This window comes from Lucilia sericata, unplaced genomic scaffold (genome assembly GCF_015586225.1).
Source record: "Lucilia sericata isolate MDLA Ls3-8-SP2 unplaced genomic scaffold, ASM1558622v1 Contig000073F_arrow, whole genome shotgun sequence".
NCBI classification, from domain to species: Eukaryota; Metazoa; Arthropoda; class Insecta; order Diptera; family Calliphoridae; genus Lucilia; species Lucilia sericata.
In genome coordinates this window covers 555,273-573,402 of record NW_023994107.1, presented here as the reverse complement: position 1 = coordinate 573,402, position 18,130 = coordinate 555,273, and the positions used below count along the sequence as shown (strand labels likewise).

Below are 18,130 nucleotides of genomic sequence, written 5' to 3'. Positions count from 1 at the left end.
TTTTATTTGTGTTTAAAAGTTCGAGTTTTATTTGCTTAAAATTAAACAACAATAACAATAAACATCAGATCTTACAAGCGACGGAAAATTGAAGCGGGAAGATAAGATGGACCTGGAGCTGAAACACCAGCGCTAGATGAAGGAGGAATATAAGATGCACCAACATTTGAAACACCACCAAGGGAACCTGTACCGATAGAACCAGTACCGAAAGAACTACCACCAAGGGAACTAGCACCAAGAGAACCGGCACCAAGAGAACCAGCTCCATGAGAACCAACACCAGGAGAACCAGCGGATCCATGTGTTGCAACAGGAGCTTTCGAGGCAAAGTTCAATACTGGAGCAACACCGCCATCATGAGATTGAGAAGTACCACCCAAAGAATCATATTGACCTTGAATTGCTTTTTGGGCATTGATGGCATCTTCTTGGGTACGATATTTAACAAAATGTACTTCTGGTTTGTTGTTGTTGTTCTTGTTGTCAGTGCTCAATTTGTTAGCCAAGGTACTAAGGTCAGCTTGTTTCTGGAGAACATAAATATCGGTCTTTTGTTCAGAACCCTGTTTTGCCAAAGTAAGAGCAGCATTTTCCAATCCGCTGTTTTCAGGGCCCTTAATGAAAATAACACGGAGACCTTGCTTCACAGAGTTAGACAATTGATTGGATGCAGCGGGATCATTGAAGTCTTCATCGTTGGCGGTATAAGTGAAGAATTCCTTTTCAAGTTCAGCTTGGGGAGCGAATGCAGCATTATCGTGAGAAGCTTGACCTAAATCGCCTTGAGAGCCAGCAAAACTAGGGGCGGCACTTGAACCAGCAGCATAATCGGAAGTTCCTTGAGATCCAGCAAAACTAGGGCCGGCATTTAAACCAGTGGCATAATCGGAAACTCCTTGAGAACCAACGAAACTGGGGGCTACATTAGAACCGGCAGCGTAGTTGGATACTCCTTGAGAACCAACAAAACTGGGGGCTGCATTAGAACGAGCAGCAAAGTTGGAAACTCCTCCAGAACCAGCGTAACTGGAAGAACCGCTAGATCCAATAGAAACCTCAGCACCACCTTGTAAACCAGCAAAACTGGGCACACTGTTTGAGCTGTGACCCACTGGTTGATAGTTGTAACCCAATTGATTGGCGCAAGCTGCTGCCACTAAACACAATATAACAAAAGCACGCATTATTTTCCTTTGTTGTTTAATATTCGTTACTAGAATGATTCCTAATCGATTAGGATTAGGCTTATATACTAAAGATTTGGTATTAAATTTAAAGCAGAATTTGCTTTAAATAAATTAATTAAATATAATAAAACATTAGTTATTCCTTCCTACTCTGTTAACATTAGCAAGTTAAAATTTTGATTGTGAATTTCTAATTTAATTTTTAACATTTAGTTTGCATAATTTGGAAAAAACTAATAGTTTTTTTTTTAATTGTTATCTATCAATCTTGTGTGTTCGTTTTCGCAAAATTAAAATTGCAAGTTTTAAATAAATATTTATATTTTTTAAAGTTAACATAGAATAAAGATATTTTTACTAAAAAAATGCATCCTTATTGATTATTAATCATTGTGCTTTATTTGCTTTTTTTGTATGTATTTTTTACTTTTCTATATTTTTTTTTTATTTTTCTACATTTTATATTTTCCTTACATATTTATACGTCATTAAAGCCATCTTTTGAATTTTTGTAATATTTAATTAATTACTTGTGTTAATTAATTACTTGTGTTCTATTTGAATATAAATAAATTAGTGTATGTATCTACTTATTAACTGGTTAATAATAACATTGACTTAATATAAAAATGAAAAGTAGATTTTGTTTACAATATTTGTTAAATTGTGTAGGTATTAATTAAAAAACGAATCGAAAAGAAACAAATAAAACGAAATAAATATGTATGTAAACTAAAATAGAAATAAAGTTAGCTATTAATCGAAACATCCACAATAATTTTATATATTTTGAACATAATTAGGCCCAAACCAGAAATATATTTTATTCATTCACACATTCACTTTTCTGTATACAACAAAACTTTTACATAATATGTATACATATTAGAATGATTCAAGCTTGTATGAATGAAAAAAAAAATCCCCCTCTATAATTGTTCTATGGGTTGTAAAACTATGTCATACAAAAATTAAGGCTGATTGGATAACGTTAACAGGTGCCGCAACTGAAGTTTTCAAGTGCATTTACAAGGGGAGTTTTTGCTAAAATTTGGCTATTTAGTAATAAATTTTGAACTTTATTGTAAAGGAATCGTAATGTGCACAAAGTAAGCATTTCGGAAAGATATAAAACACAAAAATTGCTTAAAAACTTTAAAAGTTATTGCAAATTCCCCAGGCCATTAACGTGTCTCACAGCTAGGGTTGCCAGCCTGGCTGGACTTGGCTGGGTTGTCCAGCTTTTTTGATGCTTGTCCAGTTTCAAGCTAAAATTTAATTTAGCTAAATAGAATTTTTTTAGTACACTACAATAACTTAGGAAATATTTTTTATGTTATCTTTGTCAAATCATGTTAGCCAACACTGTTTGTACATTTGTTATACAACTATGTTATGATTTCCCTCTTCTATCATCACTGACAACATGTCTCAACACTTGAAAAGCTGATGTCGTAATAAATATGTATTATTGCGAGCGATAGTCAATTTCTTTACGTACAGCTTACGTACTTATGATTTTTAAAATTTAAAACTTCAAAAATGGCGCTTTTTAATTTAATTTATTTTCAAATAAACCTAGCCTATTGGCCATAATCGGTCACAAATTTCTACTTAAAAAATAATTGTTCACATCTTTTGCTCTTAAAAACTAAGTTATCGAAGTGATCGGGGAAAACTAAAAATATATTCGTACTCTATGGACTATTACAAAACGGAATTGGTATATGAGAACCCCTGCATTAATATGTCCAGCTTCTTTTATTTTGTCCAGCTTTTTAAAACCCAATGTCCAGCTTTTTGCGAATCGGAATCTGACAACCCTACTCACAGCACATAAATTCGAAAGGATTTCGGGAAAATCGCATTTTTTGTAATATTTTAGAGAATACGTATTAATTCTTTACTGTTGCACTTTTTACTTAAATCAGAGTATTATAGTCCAGATAATATAAAATATATATCCGAAGTTTTATTAAAATCGGACATTCTTAACCCATAAACTGTGGAGTTGAAAGGTAAAATTTTGGAATATTTGGGATTTTTTTACCATATTGAAATAATATTTATTTGTCTGTCATATTTACCAAAAATGACTGGAATTTATCGTATATAGTCCGATATTTAAAATAGAGTGAAAAAAGGTAGATTAACCCTTTATGGCACTTGGGAATAATTTAACACCAAAGTTCAAAAATTCGAAAAAACACTATCTATTAGAATAATTCTATATATGTACATATATAAATATAAGGGAAAAACAGAAATAAATCAAACAAGATAGAGTGCTATATTCGGCATATATACATATTCATGTCGAATTTTATCCGGATATAATCATTTAATAACGAATGAAGTGGTATTACGTGATTTTCAGAAGTAAAGCTTATATGAGAGCTAAGACAAATTCCGTAGAATGATTTATATGCTCACAAAACATATTCCAGTCGTACTTTATCCCGATAGCTTTATTATTCAATGAAATATGTGCCTTTAAATGATTTTCGGAAGTGGGCCTTATATGGGAGCTATGACCGATAATGGTCCGTAAAAAAATTGATAGAATGATTTGTATGTACATAAGACATATCTGTGTTGAATTTTATCACAATAGCTTTATTTATCAATGAAATATGTGCGTTTAGGTGATTTGTGGAAGTGGACCTTATATGGGGAACAATTGTGGACCGATTAAGATCTACGTCGATAGAATGATACTGATATATTTAAGGGAGTTATTAACGATAAACAAATTTCCGGGAATATATACCTTTGAATGGGTAATATTGGATCGATTTGTATGGGAAATATTGGATCGATTATAAAGATTTTGAACATAATTGATCACTGCTTTGAAAAAATAATGTGTGACAAAATTCATCTAAATATCTTTGGTAGTTTCTGAGATAACTTGTTAAGAATTAGGAAAAAAACGTATTTTTTTCGAGGTAGTCTGAAAATTTACTCATAAATTTTTACGTTGTGAACCGATTTTGCTGATTTTCAATATCAAACTGCTTGGGATAATAATAAATATTTTGGGTGAATTTGGTTGATTTCCTTTGCTTAGTTTTAAAGTGAGCGTGTTTTAGGCAGCTAAATCGACTCAGAATTTCATAAGGACCCAGAATATATATACTTTGTTAGGTCTTAAATTAATATTTCTTGGTGTTACACACGGAACGATAAACTTGTATCACCACTGATGGTGGTGGAGGGTATATAAATTCTATATTATATATAAAAAATTATACTTTAACCCTTTTTGACTATGGAATAAACTTGAGGTGCACATTTTTAAAAGAAAAATTTTGTTTTTAAAACTGATAATTTACTTAATCCTTTTTTACGGTCGATTTTCAATGTAATATGTCTAAAAATACAAATTTACATGGTCAAAAAGGGTTAATTCATATGTTTTTATACTCAATATAGATTTTTTTTGGTTTTATTTCTGTTATTCCTTTAATTATATAGAGCATTATTCAAATAGAGAGTGTTTTTTCGAATTTTTGAACTTTGGTGTTAAATTGTTCCCAAGTGCTTTAAAGGGTTAAGCTACCTTTTTTCACTCTATTTTAAATATCGTACTATATACGATAAATTGCAGTCATGTTTGGTAAAGATGGCCGACTAATAAATATTATTTTGATATGGTACACTAGGAATTCCCAAATATTCCAAAATTTGACATTTGAACTCTACAGTTTATGAGTTAAGAATGTAAAACTTCGGATATATATTTTATATTATCTGGACTATAATACTCTGATAATACTTTATTTAAAATATGCATCAGTAAAGAATTAATACGTATCCTCTAAAATATTACAAAAAATGCGATGTTCCCGAAATCCGCCGAGTTCAAATCGCAGGTACAGCTAAACTGTAAGAAATATTGATATTGATAATATTTTTACCGTTTAACAGCCTTATCTACTGACCATAAATACCCATGAGATCTCCTAAAAATTTTGAAATTTGTTTAACAAAGATTAAAAAAACCGAAATTGGAGATTTGAAACGGCCGTTGAAAAAATCAAACTTTTTGACCATAGCTGATAAGAAGTTTGCGTTATCTTATAAGGGCAAAAACTAATATTCGAGTAATTATAGATATTTTTTAAGTAACAAAATGTTTTTGTTAGAATATATTCCAAAAAAAGGAAATTTTTATGTCACATTTCGGATTCATGTGCTGTGGGACACATTAATGGCCTGGGGAATTTGCAATAACTTTTAAAATTTGCAAGCAATTTTTGTGTTTTATATCTTTCCGAAATGCTTACTCTGTGCACATTACGATTCCTTTACAATAAGTTCAAAATTTATTACTAAATGGCCAAATTTGAACGAAAACTGAATAAAATCGATATTTTCCCCTTGTAAATGCACTTGAAAATTTTAGAGCCGTTGCGGCACCTGTTAACGTTGTCCTATCAGCCTAATTTTTTGTATGACATAGTTTTACTCAAAGAACAATTCTAGAAGGGGGGACGGGCAAAATTCGCAACTTCGTTCTTTTGGAGCACTCTAATATAGTTTATATATAGCTAATATAACAAATAAATAGGGTTTATATTAAAACAATTTCAGTGAATGCAGAAACATCATATATGTAGATATGTTATCCGGATATGAATTCGTTTTGTGTATAGATAAATAATCCTGCAAAATTTAGTTCGGGTAGGCACTTTATTGCTCATAGCTCCCATATAAGGGAGCTAGGGGAATATATTTGCTATATATATTAGGCTACACGCGATATTTTTGAAATTGTGATACCATATGTTTTTGGATCCGAATTTTAAAATTTGACTTTAGTATACAATTTGGATGCACTATAATGCAATTAAAAAACAAGTAATAAATTATAGTCGGGCGAGGCCGACCATATAATACCCTAAACCTGTTACAAAAATAAAATGTGAAATAATGGGCCGATGTTAACCATTTTCAATAGGCTTCGTCTCCGGTAGAAGATCATGTGCCAAATTTCATTGAATTATCATAAAAATTGCGACCTGCAGTTTGATTACAAGGTTTACAAGCGCTATTCAGGTGTTCAGTTGTACGGGGGCTAGGTGAAATAATGGGCCGATGTTAACTATTTTCAATAGGCTTTGTCTCCGGTACCATAGAAGATCATGTGCCAAATTTCATTTAATTATCATCAAAATTGCGACCTGCAGTTTGATTACAAGGTTTACAAGCCCTATTCAGGAGTTCAGTTGTATAGGTCAAATAATGATCCGATATTAACCATTTTCAATACTTCGTCCCTGGGACAATAGAAGATCATGTACCAAATTTCATTGAATTATCTTCAAAATTGCGACCTGTAGTTTGATTACAAGGTTTACATGGACGGACAGACGGACGGACTCAATCAATATACCCTCCCCACTAAAGTAGTGTATCATTTGTAAATATTATATTAAATATAAAAATAGTGTTAAAATTGTTAATTTATTGTAATACGTTTAGGAGTTATGATGTTAATAATGTTAACTTCTGGGTTAATAATTTTCCAACAAACAATGGTTTTTTCATCATCACCTCCGAATTTAAAAAAATCCGCCAATTTATTGTTCCATATCGTGGTTTTCGTAATATAGCGTTGTAAATTTTAAAATTTGTGTCAGCAAAAAGCATGCATTGATTATGTGCAGAGCAAAATATTGTTTGAAATATTTTTTAAAAATAACGCATCTTTGGATAATACTAAATGCACTTTTGGAGCATTATAAAAATGTGAAATTAAGCATATTCTTATTGATTATTTCCTATAAAATCAATTATTAAAGCATGATTTCTTATCAATTCTGCAGTTTTTGCTCCGTCTCAGATATGCATAAGAAGGAGTTGGAATTTTGAAAAAAATATTACATCATAGATATCACTGAAGTTGTGATATTATAAAAATTGGAAATATTTTGTTTTTTTAAGCGAAGGCTCATTTCGAAATGCGTGAAAATATAAAGATCGTGTCCATTAATTAAGCCATGTATTTATATTGATATATATACACGCAGAGAATAAATATGGTTGTGGTAGAAAAAAGACCTTTTGTGTTTAATTTTTTAAAACAAATATTTTTTTGTCGAAATTTTATCGTTATCGAGCGATTTATTGTCAGTGATTTTCTGTACAAGTGTAAATATGGAGGGTTGGTTCTTAAAATCTTTCCATCCAAGGTACTGAATAGTAGAATAAAAACCTACTTCTGAGCAATAGCTTCTTATATCTTATAAATATAAAATAATACCAATGGTTTGTTTCCAAATTTACAATTTGATGAAACCTAATATTTAGATAGTATGTGTAATGAGGATCCATGCGAGGGTACATAGAGCACCTGTACTGCAGCTCTGTACTCATGAGACCTTCCGTCTTGAGCTGAATATCGGTTATATGGTTTTTAATGGTCAGTAGGGAAATACTACAGAACTGGTTTCTATCAATTATAGCCATAGTAATTCCGTAAATTCGTCCTCCAAATTTTATGAGGATCGACTCATGTGAAGGTTTCCCCCAAGCATATTTCAGAAAAATAGTTTTTTAACAATAAATTGCTATAATATATCGGAGGCGAGGTATAAATGAACTTAAATGATTTATTATGAAAACTGTATCACATTTTACTCTCAGAACTGGTGTAGGGGGGTACTTGTTATTTTTATATATCCGATAGTATCTATGCCTATTGCCCTTTTTATTTTTGATATTTCAGCTTGTAGGTTAGTAGAGTAATCTTAAGTCCAAAAGATTTTAAAATTCTCTTATTTAATACTTTATAATGTAAAATAGCGGAAAAACACTTAAAAATTCGGGATTTTATAATCCCGAAATTCCCCGGGATTTCATTTTTTAAAATCCCGGTTTTCGGTACATTCAATTCCCGTTTGTAATCCCTAATTTCAGGGGATAAGGGTTGTATATGAACTCAAAATCTGTGACGTGAAAAATGGCTATTTAAATTTTTAAAAATCTTGTAACTCTAGTTTATGAAAGTTAGACCAATAAGTTAAATAATGAGAGTACAACTGTAAAATTAATGAAAAATATCTATAAAATTTCTAAGAATTTTATAAACCAATTTAAAATATGTATGCTTAAAATATTTTAAAATACTCATAGATGTTCTGATTAAAATTTATACCGGTTATATAAAAAATACATAAAAATGGAATCATCATAACTAGTTTGTCATATTGCAAATAAAATATTGACGTAGTATCTTCTTAATGCATTAATTAATTTACATAATAAGTATATCAAAAAAAAACTATTTCCTTATAATTAAGTACTTAAACTGGTTTGTATACATATCTAGAATGAGAAATATTAAAATTTTATATTATCTGAAATAATTATACCATTTTTATTGTCAAAATATTAGGTAAACACTTCTGACTGCTGAATTCAAGCTTGATATCAAGTTTTATAAAAATTATCGTATTTAGTTATAAAATGCAACTAAAAAATTTCCTAAAGATAAAATGAGTTTATGAGCACAAAGATGACTTGAAATTATGAATTAGAACTGGAACCAGAACCAAAAAGATCTACAATATGTATATGTAGTTTGACAAGAGGAATTAAAATTCATAAATTATATTAAGGAATACTTTGGAATTTTTACTTTTTGCTACTTGGTACAAATCTGCCTTTAAAATTATACTTACTTTATAAGGGGAGTTAAAACAAATTTTACTTATATTCGTTTAATTAAATACTCTTTTTATTATCGCCTCTTTTTTGCGATTATAATTGATAATAAAAAGAATAAGAAATGTATTAATGGTAAATACATAATAATCGCTTAATATAAAACAACAATAAAAACCTTATTCAGTCTGTAACAGCTTTACTTTCTTCATTCACTTACTTGCGATGACGACCGGCAATGAAAGAAGGAAGATAACTAGTGCTGGGACCTGAGACTACAGATGAGTCAAATGAACCAACGGAACCGACAGAGCCAGAAGATCCAAGGGAGCCGGATGAACCGAAAGAACCAACGGAGCCAGAAGAACCGAAAGAACCAGCAGAGCCAGAAGATCCAAGAGAACCGGAAGATCCGAAGGAACCACCAGAGCCAGAAGATCCAAGAGAACCGGAAGATCCGAATGAACCAAGGGAGCCGGAAGATCCATGAGAACCAGAAGATCCGAAGGAACCAACAGAGCCAGAAGATCCAAGAGAGCCGGATGATCCGAAGGAACCGTGAGAGCCATGGGCAGCAACGGGAGCCTTAGAAGCAAAGTTCAAAACAGGAGCTACACCACCATTGAAGTTTTGAGTGCTACCACCCAAAGAATCGTATTGGCCTTGGATAGCCTTTTGGGCGTTGATAGCATCTTCCTGGGTACGGTATTTGACAAAGTGTACTTCGGGTTTGTTGTTGACGTTGTTGTTGATGGTGGTCAATTTGTTGGACAAACTGCTGAGGTCAGCTTGTTTTTGGAGGACATAGATGGCAGTTCTTTGTTCGGCAGCATGTTTAGCCAAAGCAACAGCAGCATTTTCCAAGCCATGGTTTTCAGGGCCCTTAATGAAAATAACACGAAGGTTTTTCTTAGCAGAGCTAGCGACTTGTTGTTCAACAGCGGGTTCAGTGAAATCTTCTTCGTTGGCAGTAAAGGTGTAGAATTCCTTTTCGAGTTCAACTTGGGGAGCATAAGAAGCACCACCGTGGGAACCACCAACAGAACCAGAACTACCGAAACTGCCAGAGGAACCACCAACTCCAAAACCGCTGCTGGAGCCGCCGAAACCACCAGTAGAACCACCAACGCCAAAACCGCTGCTGGAACCGCCGAAACCACCAGTGGAACCACCAACACCGAAACCGCTGCTAGAACCACCATGACCGCCAGAGGAACCGCTAACGCCAAAGCCGCTGCTGGAACCGCCGAAACCACCAGAAGAACCACCAACTCCGAAACCGCTGCTAGAACCACCATGACCACCAGAGGAACCACCAACTCCGAAACCGCTGCTGGAACCGCCAAAGCCGGAGCTACCTGGAGTAAAGGATAATCCAGAACTGGAATGTCCCACAGGTTGGTAGTTGTAACCCAATTTATCGGCACAGGCAACAGCCACAAGGCAGAGTACAATGAAAGCTCTCATGTTTTCTTTTTAGAATCTTACTGTTCTCTGATGAGTTAAGTAATTAGAATGATTTAGCTTAGAATTTGAAGTGTCTTTTATACAAAACCCGCAAAGAAATTAAAAATTTCACAGTATCATTTCTATTCATATTTCAAATGTTTACTTTTATTTTTTTTATTTTAATTGTTTATAAAATAAACTATTTTGCATAGTTTTTTTGCGAAAAATGCTACAAATCAACATTTAATGGATTGATTTAAATTTTTATTATAAATCTATTCCGGAGTTAAGTTGTAGAGTCTACCTTAAAAGGTGTTTAATTTATTTGAAACATTTAAAACCACAAAATTAAAATTATACAAGTTATCTATCTATTAGAACTTGCCTATGTTTTGGTTGAGTTACTCGAAATCGAAATATTAGTATGTAGGATGATGTGTCATTCTAGTTGACACTCCTATTGCAAAATTTTTTAAAAACCTGATAGTTTAATTTCATTCTATTGCAGTTGTATTCGCAAAATTTCATTGATTGTCTTAATATTTTATACGAGGCTAGATTTAAAATTTCTTTAAAAATATATTATAATAATAGTCTACACCACTACACAGGGGAGGTTATTATACGTTTGTGATGATGTTTCTATCGCACTGAAATATTGGTCCTACACTCACCAACAGTATATCAAACTACTTAGAACCATTTTCAGTCGATTAAGCCATGTCAGCCCGTAGTCAAAGTATAGGTCGCAATTTAGAAGATAATTCGAAGAAAGTTGATTTTTTTGAAATTGGTCTATTATTTCATCCAGCCCCTATAAATCGAAACCCTTGAATATGGCTTTGGAGCTCACAATTATGTGAGCTCGGTTGTATATAAGTAAAAATCATACTTCCATAATTGACCATAGCCCCCATACAAAATTCTCTTCTGGAAATGCTTTAAGATAAATAATTGACTTATAAATACTTGTATCCCGACATAAATCAGTTTATATATTAACCAAAATTCATGACCACTTGTATAGCTCTAGGACAGAAGGACGGACATGGCTCGAACGTCTAATAATGAACCAGAATAATTAGACTTTTCCAAGTCTATTTATCAGAGTCGTAACTCAGATATTTGACTACAAATTTTGTATTTATTTTTTTATATTAAAAGTAAACATTTGTATCTTTAAAATAAAATAACATATTTGAAAATCGGTTGAAAAATACCAAACTTATGATTTTTCAAAATTAAAACTTTAAAAATGGCTCTTCTTCACATATTATATATGTACATATATATTCCAGGTCCTTATTAAATTCTGAGTCGATTTAGCTATGTCCGTATGTCTGTTTGTCTATCTGTCTGTGTAAAACACACTCACGTTAAAACTAAGCAATAAAATCAACCGAATTCTCCGAAAATATTTATTTTTTATTGTTTTAATAACGTAAAAAGTTATGAGTAAAAATTTCAGACTATTCTCGCCCAGGAATTATGTTCAAACTCAAAACAATCGATCCAAAATTAACCATAGCACCCATACAGAGGTACATATTCTCGGAAATAGATTTATCATTAATAACTTTGTAAAAATATCGGTATCACCTCGATTTTGCCTCTAAGTATATAATATTACCAAATTAGATCTGTATCGGTCCATAATTGGCCATAGTTCCACTTCCGAAAATCACTTAAATGCATACAACTAATTAAGAAATACAGATATTGGAATAATATCCGATATAAATATGTTTTGTGTATACATATGTATATGACTCTACAAAATTTTTTCGAATCGGTCCATAATTGGTCATATGTATATGTCATATAAGATCCACTTCCGAAAATAGCATAAATATAACTCGTGAGAGTGTTATATTCGGCTGTACCGAATCTCATATACCCACCATCCATCCATATGCCGTGAAAAAAATGCTCCCCTATAAATATCAGGGTAATATTACTCATCAAATTAACTGAAAAGGACCTTATATGAGAGATAGGGTTAATTATTGACCGTTTTTCATAAAATTGTTCATAATTTTTTTTTAGACCGATTTTGGTTCATATAAAACATCTTTACATCGAATATCACTTCCCGACACTTTCGGCATGAAATTCAATAAGAAGATTTGCGTTCCTATAAATATTTCTTATATCAAATTTCATAATTGTTCACGTATTATTAAGGCAGCAATAATCGTTAAAGTAATTTTCTTATGGACCGATCCTAAATAAATTTGGTAGAGAGATTTTAACTCGTATAAAACATCTGTATGTGTGTCTAATTTCATCGTTTTTCTCGTATTTTTAAGCCTATAATGAGGTCTAAAGTCATTTTCTGAAGAGGAGCTTATATGGGGGTCCATCATAGGCAGTTTCTCATAAAAGTCAGTAGAGAGGTTCTTGCTCGTAAAAAAACTTTCTTATGTCGAATTTCACCTCTATACTCGTACTTTTAAGGTAGTAATAACCGTTAAATTAATTACATGAAGCGGATCTTATAGTGGGGTAAGATCAATTATAGACCAATACTCATAAAATTTGGTATATGTCCGTTAATGCTGTTTTTCGGGGGTCCACTTGTATGGGGGCTATAATATTTCAATGTGGTACAAACGGATGAGAAAATCAATATACCCCTATCTCTTTTGATGGTGGGTATACAAATTTACATGAGTATATTAAGTATATTTATATCAGTTCGTAATTGGTCTTAGATCTCATATAAGGTCCACTTCCTAAAGACACTTTATCCCATATCTTTCATTAATATATACATAAATATATACCGATAAAATCCGATTAAATGGATATGTTCGGATTGGCCAATGATTGGTCATATCTCCATAAAAGGTCCATAAATTAGTTATGGACTTGATCAAAAGTATAGATATAACAAGTTAGAGTACTATATTCGGCTGAGCCGAATCTTAAATACCCTCCACCAGCTACTTTTATATTAATACTTTTTTAATTGATCAAATATTTGTAGAAACAAGTTTTCCCATGTCTTAAATAGAAAAACCCCAAGATTTAAACAGCTTAAATCTGTTACAATTCCAAGATTTATTGAACATAGATGTGCTTTTGCGATATTTAATAATGTGCATATATGCATGTGTGTGTAAGATTTAAGGATTTTCAAAATACATATATATATAATTTTGTTCTACACAAATTGATAATGCAACTAGTTAAATTCGGTTAAATTGGTTTTAGGGGCAGGACCTAGTATGGGAGATATAACCAATTATAGACGGATCGTAAAAAATTCTTTAAGCTTTTATATATTTCACTCAAATTTTGTATCTATATCGTAATTTAGTAATAAGCAATGTGTGTTCAAGTGATTTTCTGAAGGGACACTTGCATGGGACCGATCGCACCCATGTTATGGACCGATCGTGAAAAAATTTTGAAATAGAATTTTTGTATACCAAACTAATATTTGTGCCAAATTTTGTATCAATAGCTTTATTTGGTAATGAGTAACGTGCGTTTAAGAGATTTTCGTAAAAGGACCTTGTATGACCAATTATGTATATAAAGAGAAAATTTCAAAATTCTGTATCTATATCATTATTTGGCAATGAATATTGTGCATTTAAGTAATCTTCCGGAGGGGACCTAGTATGAGTGCTATGACCAAATATGGACCGATCGTAAAAAAATTTTATAGTGTAATTTATGTAAATAAGATCAATATTTGTGCTAAATGTATGGATATCAATATTTTGTAATGAGTTATGTGCGTTTAAGTGATTTTCGGAAGGGGACCTTGTATGGGAGCTATGACCAATTATGGACCGATCGGAAAAAAACTTTCATAGTAATATTTGTGTGTATGTGAGCAATACTTGCACCAAACTTTATATGGAAATCTTAATTTAGTAATGAGTTATGTGCGTTTAAGAGATTTTTGGAAGGGGACCTTGTATGGGAGCTATGACCAATTACGGACCGATCGGAAAAAAACTTTCATAGTAATATTTCTGTGTATGTGAGCAATACTTGTACCAAACTTTATATGGATATCTTAATTTAGTAATGAGTTATGTGCGTTTAAGTGAATGTACAATGATTCATATTTAGACAAAACATATTTGTGTCGAATTTTATCCCGATAGCTTTGTAATTCAATGAAATATATTAGTTTAAGTGATTTTCGGAAGTGGACCTTATATGGGAGCTATGACCAATTATTGGCCTATCCGGAAAAAATTTCGTAGAGTGATTCATATCTAGACTAAACATATTTGTGTCGAATTTTTCAAGATAGCTTTATTTGAAATATGAGCTTTTAAATGATTTTCGGAAGTAGGCCTTATATGGGAGCTATGGCCAATAATGGACAGATCCGTAAAAAAATTGGTAGATTGATTTGTATGTACACAAAACAAATTTAACTCGAATTTTATCACAATAGCTATATTCATCAATGAAATATATACGTTTAGGTGATTTTCGGAAGTGGACCTTTTATGGGAGCTATGACCAATTGTGGACCGACTGAGATCTACGTTGACTGTATGATTTCTGTTCATATTATATTTGCATGTACAACATTTTGTGTTGATACCGATATATTTGAGGGAGTTATTAACGATAAACTAATTTCCGGGAATATATACCTTTGTATGGGGGCTATGGGAAATATTCGGTCGATTGTAAAGATCTTGAACATAATTGATCACAGGCATAAAATAATAATGTGTGAGAAAATTCATCGAAATATCTTTGGTAGTTTCTGAGAAAACTTCAAAAGAATGTTGAAAAAACGTAATTTTTTTCGAGGTAGTTTGAAATTTTTACTCATAACTTTTTACGTTGTGAACCGATTTTGCTGCAATACCAAACTGCTTAGGATAATAATAAATACTTTGGGTGAATTTGGTTGATTTCCTTTGCTTAGTTTTAATGTGAGCGTGTTTTAAACAGACAGACGGACAGACGGACATAGCTAAATCGACTCAGAATTTGATAAGGACACAGAATATATATATACTTTGTTGGGTCTTAGATAAATATTTCTTGGTGTTACACACGGAACGACAAACTTATATATACCCTCTATCACCACTGATGGTGGTGGAGGGTATAAAAAGCAATTACTGAAGTGATAGCATCCTGATCAAGGAAGCAAATTTTGAACTTTCACAATTTATTAAATACGGATCTAAAAATATTTAAAAGGGTTTTGATAAAAAAAGGTACTTAAGATTCGGCATAGCCGAATATAGCACCCTAACTTGTTTATTTATCATTGAGCCTCGGTCTTTTCCGTTCTAAGAACTTATAAAATTTTTTTCAAATTTTAAAACTTAAAAAGTTTTTGTAAGAAATGTATAACAAGTAGTATGATCTTTTGATTACGTTTCTTTTAGTCATAATTACAGTAATTAAACAGTGAGACCAAATAAGCGAAAGTTGAAATACCTGGGTAGTGCCACTATTTTTGTGGAAGGTGAATCCAAGTAGAACAATAATCTGTTTTTGAAATTTGCCAAACACCTCCAAAATTCTCAGATACGGGTAAAAACAGGTGTTTCGAATCTTTAAACACTTATAAGTCAGTAACTTAGTTGAATCTCAACCGATATTAAGTTTTTCAACGGATTTAGAGAGAAGAAGCTGAGGCCTTTAATATGACATAAATATATATGTATATTATGTTTATGTAACCGGGAGAAATATGTGTGTATTAAATTAGGAACACTAGAACTAGATATGAGATTTTTATCTAGTTATTGCAGATTTCTAAACACAAAATCTGTATTTTCATATAAATAGCTAGCGATTTAAAATTTTCCACAAAATTAATTATAGGTAGGTTCGTTTGGTATTGCAAATGGGCAATATTGGTCCACAATTTCGCATAGCCCCCATACAAGTGGCCCTCAGAAAAACCGCTTTAACAGTCAGAACTGTTTTAAACATATAAGGTCCCCTTCAGAAAATGACATTAATACTCATTACCGGCTCAAAAATACAAATATAGCGGTGAAATTCGACATAAATAAGTTTTATGTTCATATTTGACCCTATCCCCCATATAAGGTCCCCTTCAGAAAATTACATTTCTACTCGTTACCGGCTTAAAAATAGAAATATAGCTACAAAATTCGAAATATAGCTATGAAATTCGACATATATAAGTTTTAATTATTTAATTGACCCTTCCTCCCACATAAGGTCCCCTTCAAAAAATGATTTTAACGCACATTACTGACTTAAAAATACGAGTATAGCGGAGAAATACGACATAAGCAACTTTTATAAAAACGTAATATTCCTACCGAATTTATTGCGGATGGATCGGTAACCTTCCCTATCCCCTATTAAGGTCCCCTTAAAAATATCCACAATTGTACCTACCCTACCCCTTAAATTGCGAGTATTTCATCGTTGTACTCACCATCAAAAGTTTTTTATTATAATTATTCATTCCGAATTTAATGAGGATTGGTCTATAACTGACCATAGCCAACAAAACAAAATCTATGTACAAAATTGTATGTGGGTATCGATACATAATCGTCCCTAGCCCCATATAAGTTACCCTTCAGATAATTACTTTTACGCTTATGACTGAATTAAAAATACGAGAACAGCAATGAAATTCGAAACGAATAAGTGTTATACGAAATCTTTCTATAATTATGTTCATGGTTAAAAAATTGGACAAAAATATTTAGTTTTTAAAAATTAATATTTTGTTAATTAATTATTAAGATTCATTTTGTTAAGATCACGTACAGAATTGACTTAAGCCTGATCTCCATGTTGCTGATGTTGCTCGCAACATATTTGGATCTAATGCTCTGAAATGACAAATAAAATGTGCTCTACATTCGTCTGAATCAGTTCGCTCAATTTTATATAGCTGTGCTCGTAAACATGTGTGTCCATTAATCTTACTATCGTAGGGATCACCCAATAGGATGTTTAAAAAGCAACTTTCAAATAATTATTTATAATAATAAATAATATTTTAAGCCTTGAGATGACCGTTCGTGAGCTGGACCAAATTTAAAAAAAGGTATTTTTGAATTATTATACCCTCCACCACCATCAGTGGTGATAGAGGGTATATATAAGTTTGTCGTTCCTTGTGTCACACCAAGAAATATTCATCTAAGACCCAACAAAGTATATATATTCAGGGTCCTTATCAAATTCTGAGTCGATTTAGCTATGTCCGTCTGTCCGTCTGTCTGTCCGTGTAAAACACGCTCACGTTAAAACTAAGCAAAGGAAATAAACCAAATTCACCCAAAATATTTTTTATTATCCTAAGCAGTTTGGTATTGAAAATGAGCAAAATCGGTTCACATCGTAAAAAGTTATGAGTAAAAGTTTCAGACTACCTCGAAAAAAATTACGTTTTTTTCATAATTCTTTTGAAGTTTTCTCAGAAACTACCATCGTTATTTCGATGAATTTTGTCACACATTATTTTTTCAGTTTTTCAGAGTAGTTATCAATTATATTCAAAATCTTTACAATCGATCCAATATTTCCCATAGCCCCCATACAAAGTTATATATTCCCGGAAATTAGTTTATCGTTAATAACTCCCTCAAATATATCGGTATCAACACGAAATTTTGTACATGTAAATATAATATGAACAGAAATTATACTGTCAACGCAGATCTCAGTCGGTCCACAATTGGTCATAGCTCCCATATAAGGTCCACTTCCGAAAATCACCTAAACGCACATATTTCATTGATGAATAAAGATATTGTGATAAAATTCGAGTTGGATATGTTTTGTGTACATACAAATCATTCTACAAATTTTTTTACGGATCGGTCCAT

At 32.0% G+C, this 18,130-nt stretch overlaps 2 protein-coding genes across 2 annotated transcripts; both read right to left on the bottom strand.

Annotated features, from left to right (window-relative positions):
• LOC119616460 (haze protective factor 1-like) lies at positions 1-1,245 on the bottom strand. The gene has a single exon (XM_037972807.1). It carries the CDS (start codon positions 1,185-1,187, stop codon positions 72-74), a length of 1,116 nt encoding a protein of 371 aa, XP_037828735.1. The 5' UTR covers positions 1,188-1,245; the 3' UTR covers positions 1-71.
• Positions 1,246-8,907: 7,662 nt separating this feature from the next.
• Positions 8,908-10,597, bottom strand: LOC119616459 (pupal cuticle protein 36-like). Its single transcript, XM_037972806.1, has one exon. The coding sequence runs from the start codon at positions 10,326-10,328 to the stop codon at positions 9,078-9,080; it is 1,251 nt and encodes a 416-aa protein (XP_037828734.1). The 5' UTR covers positions 10,329-10,597; the 3' UTR covers positions 8,908-9,077.
• Between the last annotated feature and the right edge of the window lie 7,533 nt (positions 10,598-18,130).